Source organism: Vigna unguiculata, chromosome 9 (assembly GCF_037176805.1).
Source record: "Vigna unguiculata cultivar grain cowpea cultivar isolate G323 ecotype 2 chromosome 9, ASM3717680v1, whole genome shotgun sequence".
NCBI classification, from domain to species: domain Eukaryota; kingdom Viridiplantae; phylum Streptophyta; class Magnoliopsida; order Fabales; family Fabaceae; genus Vigna; species Vigna unguiculata.
Genome location: NC_140800.1, coordinates 19,223,478 through 19,242,797, shown reverse-complemented (window position 1 = coordinate 19,242,797; position 19,320 = coordinate 19,223,478). Strand labels below are relative to the sequence as shown.

Genomic DNA, 19,320 nt, shown 5'->3' with positions numbered 1-19,320 from the left:
CATCCCTTTGACTATAGCCTTTTGCTACAAGTCTGGCTTTATACCTTTCAACTTTTCCATCTGGACTACGCTTAGTCTTGAAGACCCATTTACACCCAACTGGTTTACAACCTAGTGGCAAATCCACAAGATCCCAAACATCATTATGGGCCATAGAAGCTAACTCATCATGCATAGCATTTAACCAATCATCACCATGAGAACTAGAGATAGCCTCTTCAAAAGTAGTAGGATCATCAACATTATTTAGATCATATTCATGCTCTTGAAGATACACTAGATAATCATCAGATATAGAAGACCTGCGTACTCTTTGAGATCTCCTCAAAGAAATTTCTTCAACAACATCATCATGAACTTGTTCATCTACTACAGGTGTTGTGGCATCCACAAGATCTGGAACAAATTCATTTTCATCACGGACAACTGGAATGACATTATCTGCAGGAAGATAAATGGATGGCACGGGAATAACAACACGGTCTTCTCTAAAGGTGACTGGTTGTGGTGTATTGCTCCCACTGTCCAAATTATCCTCAAAGAATACCGCACGGTCAGACTCAATAACCCGCATAGAGTGAGAAGGACAATAAAACCTGCTACCACGAGAACCCACACAATAACCAATAAAGAACCCACTGACAGTCTTGAGATCAAGTTTTTTTAACTGAGGATTATAAGGCCTCACCTCCGCCTTACAGCCCCACACATGGAAATGTCTCAAACTTGGCTTCTTCCCAGACATGAGTTCATAAGGAGTCTTTGAAACAGACTTGCTAGGTACTTGATTAAGAATATACACAGCAGTCCTTAAAGCATCTCCCCAAAGGAAATTCGGTAAGGAGGAATGACTCAACATACATCTCACCATCTCTAAAAGAGTGCGATTCCTCCTTTCTGCAACTCCATTTTGCTGAGGAGTACCAGGCATAGTATACTGAGCTTCAATACCACATTCGTCAAGAAATCTAGCGAAAGGTCCAGGATTTCTTCCAGTCTCATCATATCTGCCATAATACTCTCCACCTCTGTCAGACCTTACACATTTTATCTTCTTTCCTGTTTTCAACTCAATAGCAGCTTTAAAAGACTTAAAAGCATCCAAAGAACTTGATTTTTCCTGTAGGAGATCTATCCAGCCAAAACGGGAATAATCGTCTATAAACGTAATAAAATACCTATATCCACCCATGGAAGTGGGTGTGATAGGTCCACATATATCAGTATGAATAAGCTCCAACACATTATCACTCATGTTTGCTCCTGTATTTCTTACTTTTGCGGTAAGCTTGCCCTTAACACAATCAACACAAGTATCAAAATCAGAAAAATCCAAATCATGCAAAATACCCTCTTTAATCAACCTCTCAATTCGAGGTCTAGAAATATGTCCCAGACGTCTATGCCACAACATAGAGGAATTTTCATCAACTCTACTACGCTTATGTCCAATAACAGAATTAACAGACATATCATTCAGATTCAGCATGTAAAGTCCATCATATAAAACTCCTGAGCCAACAATAATTGAATTGAAATAAACAACAAGTTTACCATTGCCAAATTCAAAAGTGTAGCCACATTTGTCCAAAATTGAAACTGAAATCAAATTTCTTCTCATAGAAGGTACATAAACAACGTCTTTTAATAACAAAACATGTCCAGAAGGTAAATTTAAAGAAACTACTCCTATGTCTTCAACTAGTGCTCTAGCTCCATCTCCCATGATAATCTTGGACTCGACATCACTTGGTTTTCTCAAACTTGTGAACCCCTGTAAATAATTCACAACATGAATAGTAGCACCCGAATCTAACCACCAAGAATTGGGAGGAACATCAATAACATTAGATTCAAAACAAGCTAGAGCATATAGGAGTATACCTTCCTTATCAGCATTCTTCTTCTTAAGAATATAACAATCAGCTATCTTGTGTCCAAATTTCTTACAATAGGCACAATTCCCCTTGAAGTACTTCTTCTTAGGCTCCAAAACCGCTGGTGCTTTCCCTGTGTTCCCTTTTTCAGGACGAGATTTACCTTTGAAGCCCTTTTTCACAGGTTTAGTGCTTGAATTAGTAGCTGTAAACTGCACACTATGAGACTTGGTCTTTTTAATCGATGCTTCCTCTTGAGAAATAATAGCTATCATTTCATCAATTGTCCATTCCTCCTTTTGAGTGTTGTAAGAAGTCTTCAACACATCAAACTGAGAAGGAAGAGATTCCATAACCTGCCAAACCAAGTAACTATCACCAAGATCTACCTTTAGAGATTTGAGTTTGTTATAATAGTGCACAAGCTTCATCATATGCTCACGAACACCACTGACACCATCATATTTGGTCTTCTCAAGAAGTGACAGATATTGACCCTTTTGAGCTTTATCAAAAGTCTTAAACTTCTCACCAACTAATCTCATAAAATCCTTAGCATTGTCATTATCCGGAATGCTCTGTCGAATAGACTTCTCCATGGTATATCTCATCACCATTAGGCACACCCTGTTTGAGTGTTCCCATTTTTCACGAGAAGCTCTCTGGACAATAGTGGACTCAGGCGTAAGAGCTGAAGGTTCTGCTTCTCTCAAGGAAAAATCCATGTTGGTAATTGCTAGATACAAATCCAAAGATTCTTTCCAGTCCTCAAAATTTGTCCCATTTAAAGTTTTGACCGAAGTCAATGGCATAGGCAAAGAAGCTGGTATCATAATAACAAAGAAACATTTAATACACACTTATTGTGTAAATAAACAAAATAAATGTTTCTGAATACACAGCAAAATATGCCTATGATATCAAATTATTTCTCATTCACTATGATCCCGCCTAAGGGTCCCGAATCATAATAAATAAGAAATAAAACAAAATATAAAATATAATAAAATACAATGAACATTTCATGCCAAAAGAAATCTAATACCGATAAGGTACAAGACAAATAATTCACATAAAATACATTAATAATAAATTGTATCAAGAAAAATAAAATACATTAATAATAAAATACCGATAGGGTATAATTAATATTAATGTAATATCAAATTAATTTAAAAAAATATTTAAATTATATCATTTCCATAAAATTTCATACAAGTGTACCCACGATAGGTGAGTTAACAATTATATAAAATTATATCATGCTTAACAAAAAATATAATAAATTATATAATGCATGAAATAATAATAATAATAATAATAATAATAATAATAATAATAATAATCGTTATTATTATTAATTTTATTTTATTATTATTAATTTAATTTTATTATTATTAATTTAATTTTATTATTATTTAATTTTTTAAGGTGTCCTGTTGTTAGCCATAGTGTGCACGTGGCCATTATGCTTTGAAAAATTCAAAACGTAACCGAAAAGTGGCCATTGAGGTGCGAAAAAAAAGCCATCAAAACTGCCGATGAAACAGTGCGATGAACAGATGATGAATTCAACGCTGCAACAACCGTGGCGAAAGCAAACTCCGATTGGTGGAAGCAAGGTCGCGATCATTATCTCGCAGCATATTTCACAACGTGTCGGCATCTTCCACTGTGATGAATGATAATGCTTCTACACTTCTACTCCATTTCTTCCTTTTCTTCTAAATCACTATCAGAATGGAAGCTACGTGGTTCGCGAGGAGTTCCCGGTAAATTTATTTAGTTTTGATATTCACACGACAAGTGTACTGGTACGCAACTAATTCTCTTCCATTAGATTTATTATTCTTTAACTGAGGGTTTTAAACAGGAACTAATCCCCTCTATTAAATTTCCAATATCATGATACACTTTCCAAAAAAATAATGAATAATTATATTTTGTATCTTAATAGGCTCTGATACCAATTGATAGAAAAAATATATACATAAGATACAATAATACAATATATTCAAGTATGAGTTAAAAATTGTGTACCTGGAACTAATGAAGGATCCATGGAAGCACGTAGTATGAGATGTTACTGTTCTCTTTCTGATGGATATTTTTAAACGTAAGAGTATTTTACGTTGTTACATTAAAACTGACTAATGGGTATCAGTTTTATATCCCGTCAGCAGAGACCAGAGACCTCTCAAAATGTATCTGATTATTCAAGCCCATCACAGACCGTTTATTAAACAATCCAACCCCATCACAGATTGTTTATCAGAATACCCAAAATTATATATATATATATATATATTACCCATATAATAATTAATATTAACGAATAACTTAATTTATTATTAATGCTAATCCATAATAATAATAATTATATAGAGAATAATAATTTTATATAATTTTATTATATAAAATATAACAATAACACTTATATGGTATGAGAGCTTGGTTTCTTTCCTTAGTTGTAGTTGCATTTTGAATCTTTTCAAAATGGACATTATCTACATATCGATGAATTAAAAACAACGCCTTGTTATCCTTCTTCTTCACTACAGTCTTCTACGCATCTATAGTAGTAGAAGCAAACACTTGGCAGTCACTTTAAACCACCTCACTAACATCTTGAAACTTGAATAGCACCTACATTTGTGTACTCCATCGATCCCAATTTTTATCTGCGAGGATTGGAAGATTCATCGATGGAATGTGACTATCACTACCCAGTCATTCTTTACACACGATCATTTGATCAAGAATTGAAATCTTAGTCACCACTCTCGTTCTTTCTCTATTCTTGATACAACACAACATTGCCTCTCACTTCAACTACACTACTTGTCCACACCACATGCAGCGATCGATCTAGATGGGATTTCTGAAGCATAGGTCCTAGACTCTATATATCACTTCTGTTGGGACCGTTTTAGAGAGAGAGTTAAAAGATTGAGTTTGAGCACAAAAGTGATATGTGTTTTTCTTTGAATAGTAGGAAAACCTGTATTATATAAAGGATATAAGTGTGCTATTTTTAACAGTAACATGTTATCTAAAAGACTTAACTTAAAACAACAACTAATATACAGTGTCGAAAACATTTTATAAAAAAACATAGCAGTAATAGAAAATAAATTTAGTTTTAATTTTATAAAGTGAGTTTATAAAAAGTTTAATTTTTTTATATATTAATTTTATATTTAACTTTTTCAGTGACCATCGAAATGCATTAAACATGATTTATTTGATGCATATAAGTTTCACCATTTCAAGGTTAGTTTATGCATGGAATGAAATATTTTGTAATGAAATATTTTGGTACAATGTAAAGGTTTGTGTGTGAAAATTCCTCATATTCGTTTTTGTGACCTAAGGTCACCCTTCCCGTTACTTTTGGTGTACCACATGATTCCTACTGTGACATAACCAAACTAAGCATTGTTTGGTGAAGGTTTTGAAAGGGTCATTGTGCCTATTAAAGTTGACTAAAAACAGTGATGGAAGAAGACAATTTTAGAAGGTTGGACCCATATCCTGAATTGAAAGGGTTGTCAGTGATTCTCAAGACACAATAATTTTGCACTATGATTGTGATTAGGGGACCAAGGAACCCATTACAAGTGCAACTACAAAATTGATTTTTTTGGATACAGGAACAACCAATTTAATTACCGTAGTTTATACAGGTTGGATTTTTTTAGCCTTTTGATTCAGTATTTACTTTTGCTATTTTTCAATAGATAATTTTTTAAATATTTTTCTTTCACATTTTAAAAAGTGATATTGTTCATATAAAAATAGTTTTTACACAAATGTCTACTAAATTCCATTACCATGATGGGTTTTTATTCATTTTTCTAAATTAAAATATAAAACACGTGTTATGTGCATGTATTTATTAATTTTTATTATGACAATAAAAATTATTTTGTATCACAATTATTAAAATAATATACATAAAGTAAATAATTTTTATAATTTTAACACATAATTTAAATTTTGAAAAATTGTAAAATTTAGAAAATAAAATAATAAAATATATTAATAAAGATAAAATTAAGTAAAAATATATATACACCAGAAAATCATTATAAAGCATATAAAATGGCTGCAGAAACCAATATATTTATTAATAGGAATAATTAAATATCATGTCATCAATAATGATTATTTTCCCTTTTTATTTCATAAGTTATTTAGTCATATGTTTTTTATCTCATCCATCCCAAACTATATTGCTGGAGTTACAAGTTATGTATTTTACTTATTTTACAAGTTATTTATTTATATTTACTTTTCTACACCCATCCCAAATTTTAATTATGTAAAATAAACATATATTTTATTTCATACACATGCTGAAATACTAACAGATTCTATCATAAATTGCATTATTCAACTTATATAGTAAAATTCTCATCCACTTTCAATCTATTATTTTATTGGACATTTTTGTTAAAATCAGATCTGTCTAATACTCTTAGCCACAAAGGGATTTGTGTTGATTAATGAGTTTCTCACTTATTTAATGTGAATCTTGAAGGAGTCTTTAAGGTTTAAAACTCAATTAATCAATTTTACAGTTCTGAGTTAATGGACTGTTTAAATCAATCAAGAAAGATTATGAGAGACAAGAAAGAAGCAAGACACACAATTTATACTGGTTCGATTCAAAAAGAATCTACATCCAGTCTTCTCCTAAGTAACACACTTAGGAGGATTCCACTATACAGAAAGGTTCTAAGAATTACAAGCACACTTATGTAATTCTAACCCCCAAAACCCAAGAACTTGATTCAACAATCAAGAACTCCCCCTAGGAGCAATGCATCCACACAATTGCACCTAGGTCCACACTTCAAACACTGAAGCTACTGTAATCAAAAATACAGAAAACAAAACAAGAAACGAATACACCTAAGTTGTGCAGATTTGACTTGATGCTCCTTGAATCAAGCAAGATCCATCATGGTAGAATCAACCATCAATTCTTCTTGGATCTGTACTTGAGTTATCTTGCAGAATCTTCTGAAACTTTATGTCTCTCAGATGGGTCTATCTCAGATGAAAACTGCGTGATCTTTCTAATTTTCCCTGCCTAAAACAGATTCCAAAATAGCTTTTATACAAAGGTTTTTGCTGTCACTAATTCGATTAGCAATTTACCTAATCGATTATCGTGAGTATATTTTCACTTACTTTGTACAATACTCACAGCTAATCCATTAGTTAAAGAACTAATCATATGCAGAATTACATAGCAGGCCTGAAATACATTTGATAAAGAGAAGCTAATTCCCTAATGCATATCCTAACTGGACCAAGCTATGTTTTATCCTAGATCAGTAGACATCATCAAAATTGATCTTCATTTATGGATGAAAGGCTCCCCCTTTCAACAATTTTTATTGTAAATCTGGAATATATTTTAAAAACTTTTTTTACAAATTTTCAGCATAATATAATTTATATTTTTAAATATATTTATAATAAATTTTAATTACATAAAATAAATATTTATTTTACTTCTTACACATACTAAAATACTAACATATTATATCATAAATTGCATTACGCAACTTAAATAGTAAAGTTCTCATATATTTGAATCTCTTGATAAGATATTATTAGTATCTTTTTCTTTTAACTGTGCATTTTTGTTCAGATTCCTTAAATTAACTTCTTACTTCTTTACCAGATTTTGTTAACCATTTACCAATTTCAATCTATATTTATTTATCTCCTAATTAAATTTTAGTATTTGTATTAATTTAATTATAATTAGAAGTAATTAAAAAAATAAAATTGATAGATAAACAAAATAACAAAAACAGTTTTTAGTAATGTAACAAAGTTAAATCTTATAATAAAAACAATAACTGTTGTGATGCTTTCAAGATCGGATCCTAATGAAATTTCCTATTCCTGACAAGTAAATCTAGACAGATTCTGTTAATCTAAACTAATTATTTCTAATTATTTAAAAAATCTTATACTTCAGTTTTTTCAAGAAAAAGTGGTTACTTTCTATATGTTCCTCTATTTATCATGTTCAAAACAAAGTGACAAAGAAGTTAAATTTTAGTTATCTTCTCAAGAACCCCACACAAATGATGAGATTGAGATAGAAAAAAAATGAAGTTTGAAACAGAGCATATAACGAGAAAGAGAAAAACAGTTTCAGCATCCCCACCATGGAAAGCTACCAAAGAAAAGGAAAAGAGAAAGGAAAAATAATAGAAGAATTCCACCAACGTTTGAAGAAGTGGAACAAGAGTGGGAAGCCTATAAGGAATCCAAGCCAAAAGCATCACGCAGACATTCCCTTCATTCAAACCCAACCATTCCCAAGCCCCGCAAATATTCTCCTAGGAAACTCATGTTCAACCTTCGACAAGAGTCACCGTCACCTCTTGAGCCATCGAAGAACGTTACCAGAATCAAAGATGTGTCAGTCAGAGAGATCCTCCAAGAACGTAGAGAGGCTATCGAAAGAGGAAAGTTGAAGGGTCGACGACTTTTTCAGTCAACAACTTTCGAAGGTGAGAGTAGTCATCGGGAGGAGAGATCAATGTCTTTCTGTAACTCCGATGATGAATCTAATGAAAGTGAAGGGGTACATGGTTATTGTACCCATGATGAACTTTGTTCTTTGTCTTCCTCTTCGTCATCTTGTCTTGTCGGTGATGACGACAATGATAACAAAGACAATGATAACAAAGTCATGGATAAATTGATCCATTGTATGGCAACCGCAGAAGACAGTGCTAGTGCTACGTATCGCAATAGAAGAACGAGGTACGCTGTTTTACTAGGTGGGGTTACTGTTATCTTGATCATGATTGCCATGTTCATGTGTTTGGCGAAGAATTTGGGCGGAGATGATTGCGATATGATTTTGGTTCCAACATGAGATGATTGCCATGTGCATGTGTATGATTTATAGACTATTTTACGATTATGTTATAGTATTTTAGTGTGTAGACAGTCGAAATTATGCCTATCGCAAATTCTTGTTTGTAGAAGTTAATGGTTTTTCTAGATAGGTGCATTTTTTTTTATGATTATTTTTATTGAATCCATAACAGAACGTACTACATTGTACCATGTCTTAAGAAGACTTGCCATTAACTTGCAATAATAATTCCTTTATGTTCTATTCTATTGTGGGAGGTGCATTATTGAGTAGATTGTCTATGAGTAGGTTGCCCAAGATCTGGTCAAAGGTTTCCACGGACTTATCCACAGGGTGTGTATGTGTCCCTTCGTAGGTTGTGACCACGATCTGTTCATCGTCCGAATGCCGTTGGATTTGTTTCTTAACATTGCACTCTCGATGAGCACACCTGTAGTAACTTCTGAAAACGAACAATAAATATACTTAAGTATGCATAATTAAGACGAATTAGAAATGTAGAAATCAAAATGCTAACCTTAGTTTATTGTATGGTTAGAATGTTAGTATGTAGAATTAGAGATGTATAAATGGGTTTAACTCTTAATTAAATGTTACTTATTAAAGATTCAATTAAGGTTAGGTCGAACAAATGTTCAATTAATTGTGAACTAAATTGAATCTAATTCTCTTGTCCCACAAATTAAAAGGATTTGCAACTAATCGACTCCAGCTTATAATCTAATCATGTAAATAGAGCATAAATTCTTGAAAGGACTAAAATGTTTCATTAATCGACTACTACCTCCATTCTATTCGGAAGAGTCCAGTAATTCACGTAAGAAAAAGATTTTTCAATCATTACAAGATTTTGGGTTTGCAAGGAACTAAGGACTCTCACACTGCATTTGGGTGAGAAAGACAGAAAATCCCATTTAAAATATAAAGTAGCAGTGTGGCACTAACCTTGGAAAAGTATTGTTTTTGACTATCTTTTTCCCATATTTTCTCCACTGGTACCCATCATCCAGAACATCAACAGGGCTTCTGGTTTGAAATGCATATCGGTGGTGCTTAGCTTCCTTGTCACTTTGGTTCTGAGATGATAAAGCTGTTGATGATGTAGATGCTGTAGGGAGCATAACTTGCTGTTTCTCCATTCAAAAGTAGGCTAGTTAACACTACCAAGACAGCATGTACATATATATACACACTCAATCAACAAAACTTGATGGCGATGGCTGCATATTCAAAAGGAAAAAAAACATGAGGGCGGCATCCAAGTCAAGATTGAATTCCACTGCTTCAGAGATACTACTGTCTTTTCCTTGAGGTACATATACTATGAAATAATAAAATATATAATATGTGATCGGATATATAAATAAAATTAAATAAAATATGTGTATCATTACTTCTTGGTAAGTTCGCCTTTACAGAAAAGACCTTAGAAGGAATCTGATAAATTTATTGGCGTATTACGTGTCATAGGTTAATTATAGTTAAGAGGTTTTATATGTCAAAAAAAGTTGCCGTAAAAGGAAACTTCAAACCGTCCGTTTTATGGCAATTAAGATTTTCATTACTATCTTTCTAAATGGGTTATGAATCCTGGAGTCTGTTTAGGATTGTCTAGCGATTATGGAGGTTTTCTTCCATATGGTCTTGCGAGGTTTCTTGTGCTATATGGTGAGGGAGTATGTGGCCATATGTTGTGGAGAATAATTATTTCTTAAAATATATGCAATTGTTTTATAGTTAAACAATTATGAATATTTTTTTTAATTTATTTTCTAATATAATATTAAAATCTATTCTAATTATAAATTTATTGGATATCTTATATCAAACCATTATCAAATCCTTCGTAACTATTTAATCTAATGAACAATACTTATGAATAGAGAAGCTTGTTTCTAAGTGCATTGCTTAGTGTATGTTATGAATGGATGATAATTATTGTTTGAAATATTACTATGTACTTTGAAACTATTATGCTATAAATCATTATCTACTTAACTGAGTTATCATGTTTTGTAAAAATTCACCAAGACCAAGTATACTCAATAGTCACAGGCTTGTTAATAATATACTTTCTAACATATTCCTTAATTATTATTGTTTTTTTTTTCTTTTGGAAAATTACAGAGTCATGAGAGATGTTCATTGAATAAAAAGTGAGACCAATTTTTTATATTTATAATAAAAGGTCAATAGAGTGTACGGAAAAAAGGTATGCATGGTGGGCGAGAAGTTTATCTTTTTTTGTTTAGTTATTGAGTTTACGCTTTATTTATATAATCACATCCATAAGTATTTATAGAGAAAAAATAAATAAATTTTCATAGATTAAAATAAACTTATACATTTAATTTGGTTGTAATATTCTAAAAATTGAAGTTCATAAATTAATAAATTTAATTTAATTTCAAGAAGAAACTTAAATTATTTTCTTTTGCTTCAATTACTTGAATATTGATCTCTAATTTGGTGAGAAGCTAGCTTGAGTTTGAACCCCACAACAAAAAGACGTGACCAAGTTGGCATAGAAGAAGCTTTATTATATTATGACCAACATGGAATACACGACACGACAGTGAAACATTTCATGAATCATGAGTGCATGCATGTACACCAATTAGGTCATAGTAAGACTGATTACTGATGACTACACGCACACTAAATGTCTACTAGCAAGTTGCGAATAATATTTTTCATTTTTTGTGGATATAATTTATCTATGCACTTTGAGATCCTAAATGTAAACAATATACACCTTATTTGTAATATACTCTATTATACTTTACATATTTAAGTTTAAACTCAAAATTATTTAACAAGCTATTGATGCATAATGCACTTACTAAATCTTATGTTGACAGAGATATCATAGATATAATCTTCTATTCTTTTTTTTGTTTTTAATTTTGTTAATTTGTTACAACAGTTGTATTATGTAGTTTGTTACAATACGTCTTATATACCACTAGTGCAGATTTAAACTTTTATAGCACCATTTATGCCTCAATTAAAGAAGAACAAAAACTTATTCAGACGCGATGATATATTTACAATTTTAGCGAACTTTTATTTCTCGTTTGTCCAAATAATCAAGACATAAAGCGTTTTCTACCTCGAGTATAACATATAGAGGCCGAATGTCTCCCAAAATTTTCAAATTCATGCTTTTATAATTTGTTTTAGTTGAATTTAGAGGATTGGGCCTTGGTTCCCCCCTAATCGAAGCATAAAGGTTATTTTTCCTCGATTCCATGTTACCTGAGGCTTAAAAGTGACATTTTTAAAATATTTTATTCGAGATATATGGTCCAAAGTGGTCTTACAATCAAGGCAGAATGCTCAAAATTGGAATTTATGGCTCAATCTTCCTTATAACCGAGGTAGAATTGGCCTTTATGCATCAGTTTAAAATAACCGAGGCAGAAATCTAGGTTAAAAATCCCAATTTCAGAACGCATTACTCTTCATCTTGCAGTGGTGGCAACGTTGCCACCACCTGCAGAGCAATTCTGTCACGCTTGCACCACTAGCAAACCACCACTTTGCCATCGTTGTTGTCCACTATTAAACCTTGCGATTTTGGGGTATTATGGTGCTTGATTTAGACCCACATCACTTAGAATTTTGAGATGTAATTCTCTATTTTACTATATAAGAGACCCTATGTAAAGCTTTAAGATACACCAGTATAAAAATACTTCCTAGTGTAGTCGTGGACGTAGGCATACACATTGTACGCTGAACCACGTTAAATTCTATGTGTCTATTTTTCTCTCTTTATTCTTTCCTTTATTGCCTTGTTCCTAACAATTGGTATCAGAGCCCCAAAACCTTAAGGCAAAGCGATGCTATTTCATTGGTTATGGATCTGACATGTATGGCTACAGGTTTTGAGATGACCAAAACAAGAAAATTATCAGAAGTAGAAATTGTAAGACCCGAGAAATTTAAATAATTAAATAAATAATTATTTAGTAAATACGGGTAGTAGAACCCTTTATGGCATTTAATGTTAATTGTTGTTACGTGGAAAAGTACTAGCTCAAGTGGTTGAGAGTACTTAATTGTGTGAGAGGACTTGGGTTCGAGTCCTTTGTATGCTATTTGTGTGTGGTTTGAGTTATATTAATTTTAATATGCATGATTATGTTGGGTGATAACATAATTATAGAATTAGAGCAATTAACACAAACATGACTTGGTTGAATTGGTTGTGCCGTGACCTTGGAATTGTAGGGGGTGTGTTCAAATCCTGTTTAGAACGAAATTGATCGTTTTATTTTTCCTAATATCATTGTGGCTTGAATGTGAAAGGGCATAGAAAACCCTAGCAGAAGGGTAGCCAAGGTTGGAGGTTGAAAAGCCTTGGGGTGTGTTGAGAATGTAACCAAGGTCTAATTAAGATAATATGATTTGGTGTTTTATATTATTTCATTTATGTGATTGCTTATATTGTCGAGCTCACCCTTTTTGTTTGTGTTTGGCGATGATCGTGTATTTCTTTACACGGGAGCAGTTGATGATATAGGTGATGCCTTTTTGTTTGTGTTTGGCGATGATCGTGTATTTCTTTACACGGGAGCAGTTGATGATATAGGTGATGCTGCTAACACCTGAGACGGAGAGAGGGCTATACTGGGGATTTTGAGTTAGGGAATTCTTAGGATTTTCATTGTTTTGACAGATTTTGGAAATTGTAATAAAAGTACTATGTAGTTTTCTTTAAATTATGGCGTTATTATTACTATGTTAAAATTTTCCCGCGTTGTGGGAGTAATAAAGTGCGACGTTTGAACTTATTTATTCTTATTTATATATTGATTTATTTTAATCAAGTAATTTCCAGTAAGGATGTTACAGAAATGTTACTTTTAATGAAAACATGTTCTATAAAGACATGACTGCAAAATTTGCAAATGCAAATAAAAGGCCTGAGCATGTATCATTAGAAGAAATTTCAGAAAGTGATGTAGTCAATAGAAGGCAAAATACAAAAGTAGAGCCTTAGTTAGAGTCTGGGTCAGAACCTGAATAGATAGTAGAGTTAGTAACTCTAGAAATATCGACTAGAAGGTCTAGCAGAACAATTGTAGCACCACAAAGGTACTCCCCTTCATTGCATTACTTGTTGTTGATTGATGCTGGTGAGCCAGAGCATTTTGCCGAGGCTATGCAGGGAGATGAATCTATTAAGTGGGAGCTAGCAATGGAAGATGAGATAAAGTCTCTTCAGAAGAATAAGACATGGTCTTTAACCAAACTTCCAGAAGGAAAGAAGGTTTTGCAAAACAGGTGGAATTGACTTCATGGAAATTTTCTCCCCTATTGTCAAGATGACTACTATCAGAGTTATCTTGAGTATAGTAGCTGCAGAAAATCTTCATCTAGAGCAGTTAGATGTGAAAACTGCATTCCTACATGGAGATCTTGAGGAAGAAATCTTTATGGCACAACCAAAAGGTTTTGAAGTACAAGGCAAAGAGAATCTTGTATACAAGCTTCATAAAAGTTTGTATGGATTGAAACAAGCACCAAGACAATGGTACAAGAAGTTTAATGAGTTTATAAGAAACTCAGGATTTCATAGATGTGAAGAAGATCGTTGTTGTTACGTGAAGAAATATGTTAACAGCTATATCATTCTTGCCTTGTATGTTGACGACATGTTGATTGTTGGTGCTAATATGGCAGAAATTGACAGGTTGAAGAAACAGTTGTCAGAAAATTTTGAAATGAAGGATCTTGGTCCAACCAAGCTAATTCTTGGTATGAGAATCTCCAAGGATAGATTTGAAGGTATTCTGAACTTATCTCAAGAAAAATGTATAGAAAAATTGCTTAGCAAGTTTGATGTTGGAAATGCTAAAACCAGGAATACACCTTTGGGAACTCACTTAAAGTTCTCAAAAAGGCAATCTTCTTAGACAGAGGAAGAAGAAAGTCACATGTCTAAAGTTCCATATGCATCTACAGTAGGGAGCTTGACGTATGCTATGGTTTGTACCAGACCTGATATAGCACATGCAGTGGGAGTTGTGAGCAGATTTCTATCAAATCTCGAAAAAGAGCATTATGAAGGCGTGAAGTGGATATTGAGATATTTGAAGGGCACTTCAAAGATGCATTTGTCTTTTAGAAGAAGTAATCTCACTTTACAGGGGTTTTTCGATGCAGATTTAGGAGGTGATTTGGATAGTAGAAAGAGCACAACAGGTTACATTTTTACGTTGGGTGGTACAACTATCAGTTGGAAGTCCAAACTTCAAGGTAGATTCTCTCTTTCAACCACTGAAGATGAATATGTAGCTATCTCAAAAGTAGCAAAAGAGATGATATGGTTGAAGAATCTTCTAAAAGAATTAGGAAAAGGGCAAGATGAATCTCCATTGTTCAGTGACAGTCAAAATGCCACTTGTCTTGCTAAAAATCCAATTCTTCACTCCAGATGCAAGCACATTGAATTGAAGTATCATTTTATCAGAAACTTGATAAATGATGGAGACTTATTTTTGTTGAAGATTCCAGGTGCAGAGAATATAGCTGATATGTTGACCAAGACTGTCACAACAACTAAGTTGAGGCTTTGCATTGCCTCAACTGGCCTTCGACAAAATTGATGATGAAGGCACTACACTAGGTGGTAATGTAAATCAAACTCCAAGTCGGAGAATTTTTAGTATTATGGTGATTGATTTAGTCCCACATTGCTTAGAATTATGATATGTCATTCTCTATTTTACTATATAAGAGACCTTGTGTAAAGCTTTGAGATACACCAGAATAAAAATACTTCCTAATGTAGTCGTGGACGTAGGCATACACATCGTACGTCGAACCACGTTAAATTCTCTTTGTCTATTTTTCTCTCCTTTATTCTTTCCTTTATTACCCTGTTCCTAACAACTTGCACCACCAGCGGACCACCACTTCGCCATCGTTGTTCTCCACTGTTAAACCTTGAGATTTTGGGGTATTATGTTGCCTTTTTCTTTGTTTTTGCTTCATTATCAGTTCATGCTTATGATGTTCTGAGGGTTTCGCATTCAACCATAATTATTGCAGGTGCATTGTCGACATAATGGTTCGAACATATTTGGTGCCGCGAGGTGGAGATAGTGGTGGCGTATTGGCTGTGGGATTGCAGGTGGTGGAAGCTCTAGGGTTTCTGGTTTGAATTTTTTTAGTGACCATTATGCCTCGATTGCCTATAGAAATTAAGGCAGAAATGTCACCCTTTTTAACTTGACTAGATATGTCTCGGTTCTTAAATTGAAGTGAAATGGCCAAAATAACCGCGACCAAAACTCTTTCCTTCACTAGTGTATACACCATTTGGTTTATACTCTATAGACATTACCATTAGATTGAGATTGTTGTAACAAACGAAGAATTGTTTGGTATTTCTCTAGAGTGAAACTGCATTGAACTTTGAGTTTATCAACTTGTGTGGAAGAAGTATCCGTAGGAGCCACAGGAGAAGCAGTATCAGACACATGAATAGAGAAATTGGATTGAGCATAAATGGGTTTTGAGAAGGGTTTATATCCTTAAGGAATACCGAATTTGATCCAGCAATTATCACATAATTTAGTGCATCCTCATAATCGATTAGAGCGCTCCCTACCACGAGATCCAGAAAAACCATCACGATTGTTGGTAGGACTTTTAGGGTTTTCTTGAAAATTCAAATAGGCTAGGGATTCTTGAGTATTTTGAGAAGAAGAGCCATGGAATTCTCGCTCTTGCTAAAGAATTAACGAGAACGTTTTCGGAAAAGGAGGCATGGGCTCCATGAGCATAATCTGGGAGCAAACTTGGGAGAACTCATCATTCAAACCACGAAGAAATTTGATAACACAGTCGTTATTGCATTCTTGTTGAATCTTGGAAATTAACCCACAAGAACATGATGTAGCAAAAAAGTAAAAGAGAACAGTTCTATAGAGAGAAAGTTCTTTCCAAATGATCTAAAGACGAGTGTAATATTGCGAAATGGAGGAATCACCTTGTTTGCAAGCATGAAGAGCTTCAAGTAAATCAACGATTCAAAATTTATCACCATGACAGAATCGTTGTTGAAGATTGGTCCATATTTCAAAAGCAGAATCCACCGACATCACTGATTGCTTAATAGAGGACGTAATCAAACGCGTTAACCAGTTGATGACAATCTTGTTGCATCTTCTCCAGGCTTCTTGAAGAATGTCGTCAATGGATGGGCAAGGAAATGTACCAAGAACAAATTTATCTTTGTTCTTGGTTTTAAGAGCGACAAGCATATCGTGACATCATTGTTGATAATTATTTTCGGAAACAAAGGAGTGACGAGAATGGGAGCAGGATTCTCGCCAGGATGCGAAAACAAAAGGATGGGTCGGGTTGAGAAGATGATTAGAGGCTAATGGTGGGGCAGCCATGAGAGAAGAAATAAAAAACTTTAATCTGATACCATGATAGTGTTGGAAAAAATGCAGAAGAAAGAATTTTTCGTTATCGTTTAAAAGTCACTAATGGTATTGTCTATAAAGTATAAACCAAATGGTTTATATATAAGATTTAACATAATACAGTTATAACAAGATACACAAAACAACTGTTGTAACAAACTAACAGAATCAAAAATAGAAAAAAAGTAGAAGAATATATTTGTGATATCTCTATCATACGTTAAAGCTGAAAACTAGTGATTAAAAGATTAATTAGTCAAATTCTTTCAAAAAGGTTGGATCGTAGAAACACACATTAACATAAGTTGCAGTGTAGGCAAAAAAATTAAATATCAGGACTATTATAACCTCAAGATATCTTTGTATGATATAAAATTGATTTTTATTAATTTTTTACATAAATTGTTCGTCTGAATTAAATATCAGTTAAAATTGGTCCAACCATAGATATTGTAGCTACGAATTTTGTCAAATCTCTTGTGAAATAGATTTCTTTAGCATAAAACTTTCTCAAGGATGTATTTTATGTGCTTGCATGCGTTTTTTTATGCTTTCAGATATTTGTTCTTTTTTAAAATGGGATATTAAGTCTAGTTTTTTTTTAGATTTTCCTTTTTTTAAGTGGGATTTCTAAGTTATAATCCACTCACAATTTTCAAGTGACTTCTCTTAAAAATATTCTTTGTTGGATTTTTTACGATTTTGAGATTCTAAATCAAAAGAAAGTTAGTCATTTTTTCTTTGTTGTTATTGTGCCAAAGCATGAGGGGAAGTGAATACGATTTGCTTTTATTTTTCCCTAAAAAAGTATTTGTTTTATGAAAACTATATATCATACTTTGGTTGATAAAAAGAAAAAAGGTAGATGGTTGAATTTATGCTCCATGTGTCCTTTTTGGAAGGATAAAGAGGAGTTCATTTAGCATTTTTTATTTAACACTACTCTAAACAAAGTTTTTGATGATGGTTAAAAAGGATTGTTACCACGGCTCTGGACCTGTCGTTGTACAACACGTCATTAAGAATTTGGGAGAAAGCACGATGCGTACAAAAACCATCATCAATTTGCATTCAGAACCACGATGGCTTTTAAACATGTCGTTGTAACCTATCTGGAAATTATTAAAATTCTCAAAATCATGACGGTTAGTGTGATAATTGTCGTTATAACACATAAATATTTAAAAAACTAAAATTTTTTAAGTTAATATACCACGACGGCTATTGCCCTAACCTTCGTTATATTGTGCATTCTTTATAAATAAATTGTTTCACATTTCAAATTAATCCAAAACTTGTCATCCATTTTCACACAAAACATCCAAAGGTAGTTCAAAACCATCTAGAGACAGTTCAAAATATTAAATGATCCTAAATTTTTACAAATAACTAACATATATTAAAATTATTATAAACTCTAATTCTAACTAACATCTAGACAAAAAATATTTTGCCAATGTTTGTTGAATATAAGCTAATGCTTTTGAATCCATTGGACTTGGGTCATTAAAATTATGTAAAAGTTAGTTGAAGTTAATATTAGTATATATGAAAATTAGTTGAAGTTAAAATTAGTACATATGAAAGTTAGCATATTACCTCGTCACAATCACTTTAACAATCGACTTGCACAATTGTTGTCATCCTTTGCATGACGTAATAGCCATATGTATAGCCCCTAGTTTGTTTATTACACTACATAGTAAAACTATTTAGATAAATTAAATGATAATACTATAAGTAAATGAATGATAACATATAAATACCTAGAGGGAAATCTATGTGACCCTTTTAGTATCAGAAGTTGATCTAACACTCAGTATATTATGTCCACTAAAAGTGTAACATCCCTAAAGAATATTACTAATTTAAATAAATACATAAAGAAAAGAAAATAAACATCACGGTATTATTATTCCCAAAACACAGGAAAGTTAGATTATTTAAACATTGCGCCAAATTTATTAAAATTGTAGCATTTAAAACTTTACAATTTCCAAAACAAATCAAAACATAAGTGATAACATAAACAAAATCCTAGCTTAATCCCAGCTAGCCCTCACTCCGTCGCCTGAGCGTT

General features: G+C 32.7%; 1 protein-coding gene across 1 annotated transcript; it reads right to left on the bottom strand.

Annotated features, from left to right (window-relative positions):
* Positions 1-8,920: 8,920 nt before the first annotated feature.
* LOC114164714 (putative WRKY transcription factor 75) lies at positions 8,921-17,194 on the bottom strand. Its single transcript, XM_028049460.2, has 3 exons — positions 16,799-17,194; positions 9,739-10,013; positions 8,921-9,235 (listed from the first exon to the last, which is right to left on the bottom strand). The coding sequence occupies exons 2-3, from the start codon at positions 9,930-9,932 to the stop codon at positions 9,034-9,036; spliced, it is 396 nt and encodes a 131-aa protein (XP_027905261.1). The 5' UTR covers positions 9,933-10,013; positions 16,799-17,194; the 3' UTR covers positions 8,921-9,033.
* Positions 17,195-19,320: the final 2,126 nt, after the last annotated feature.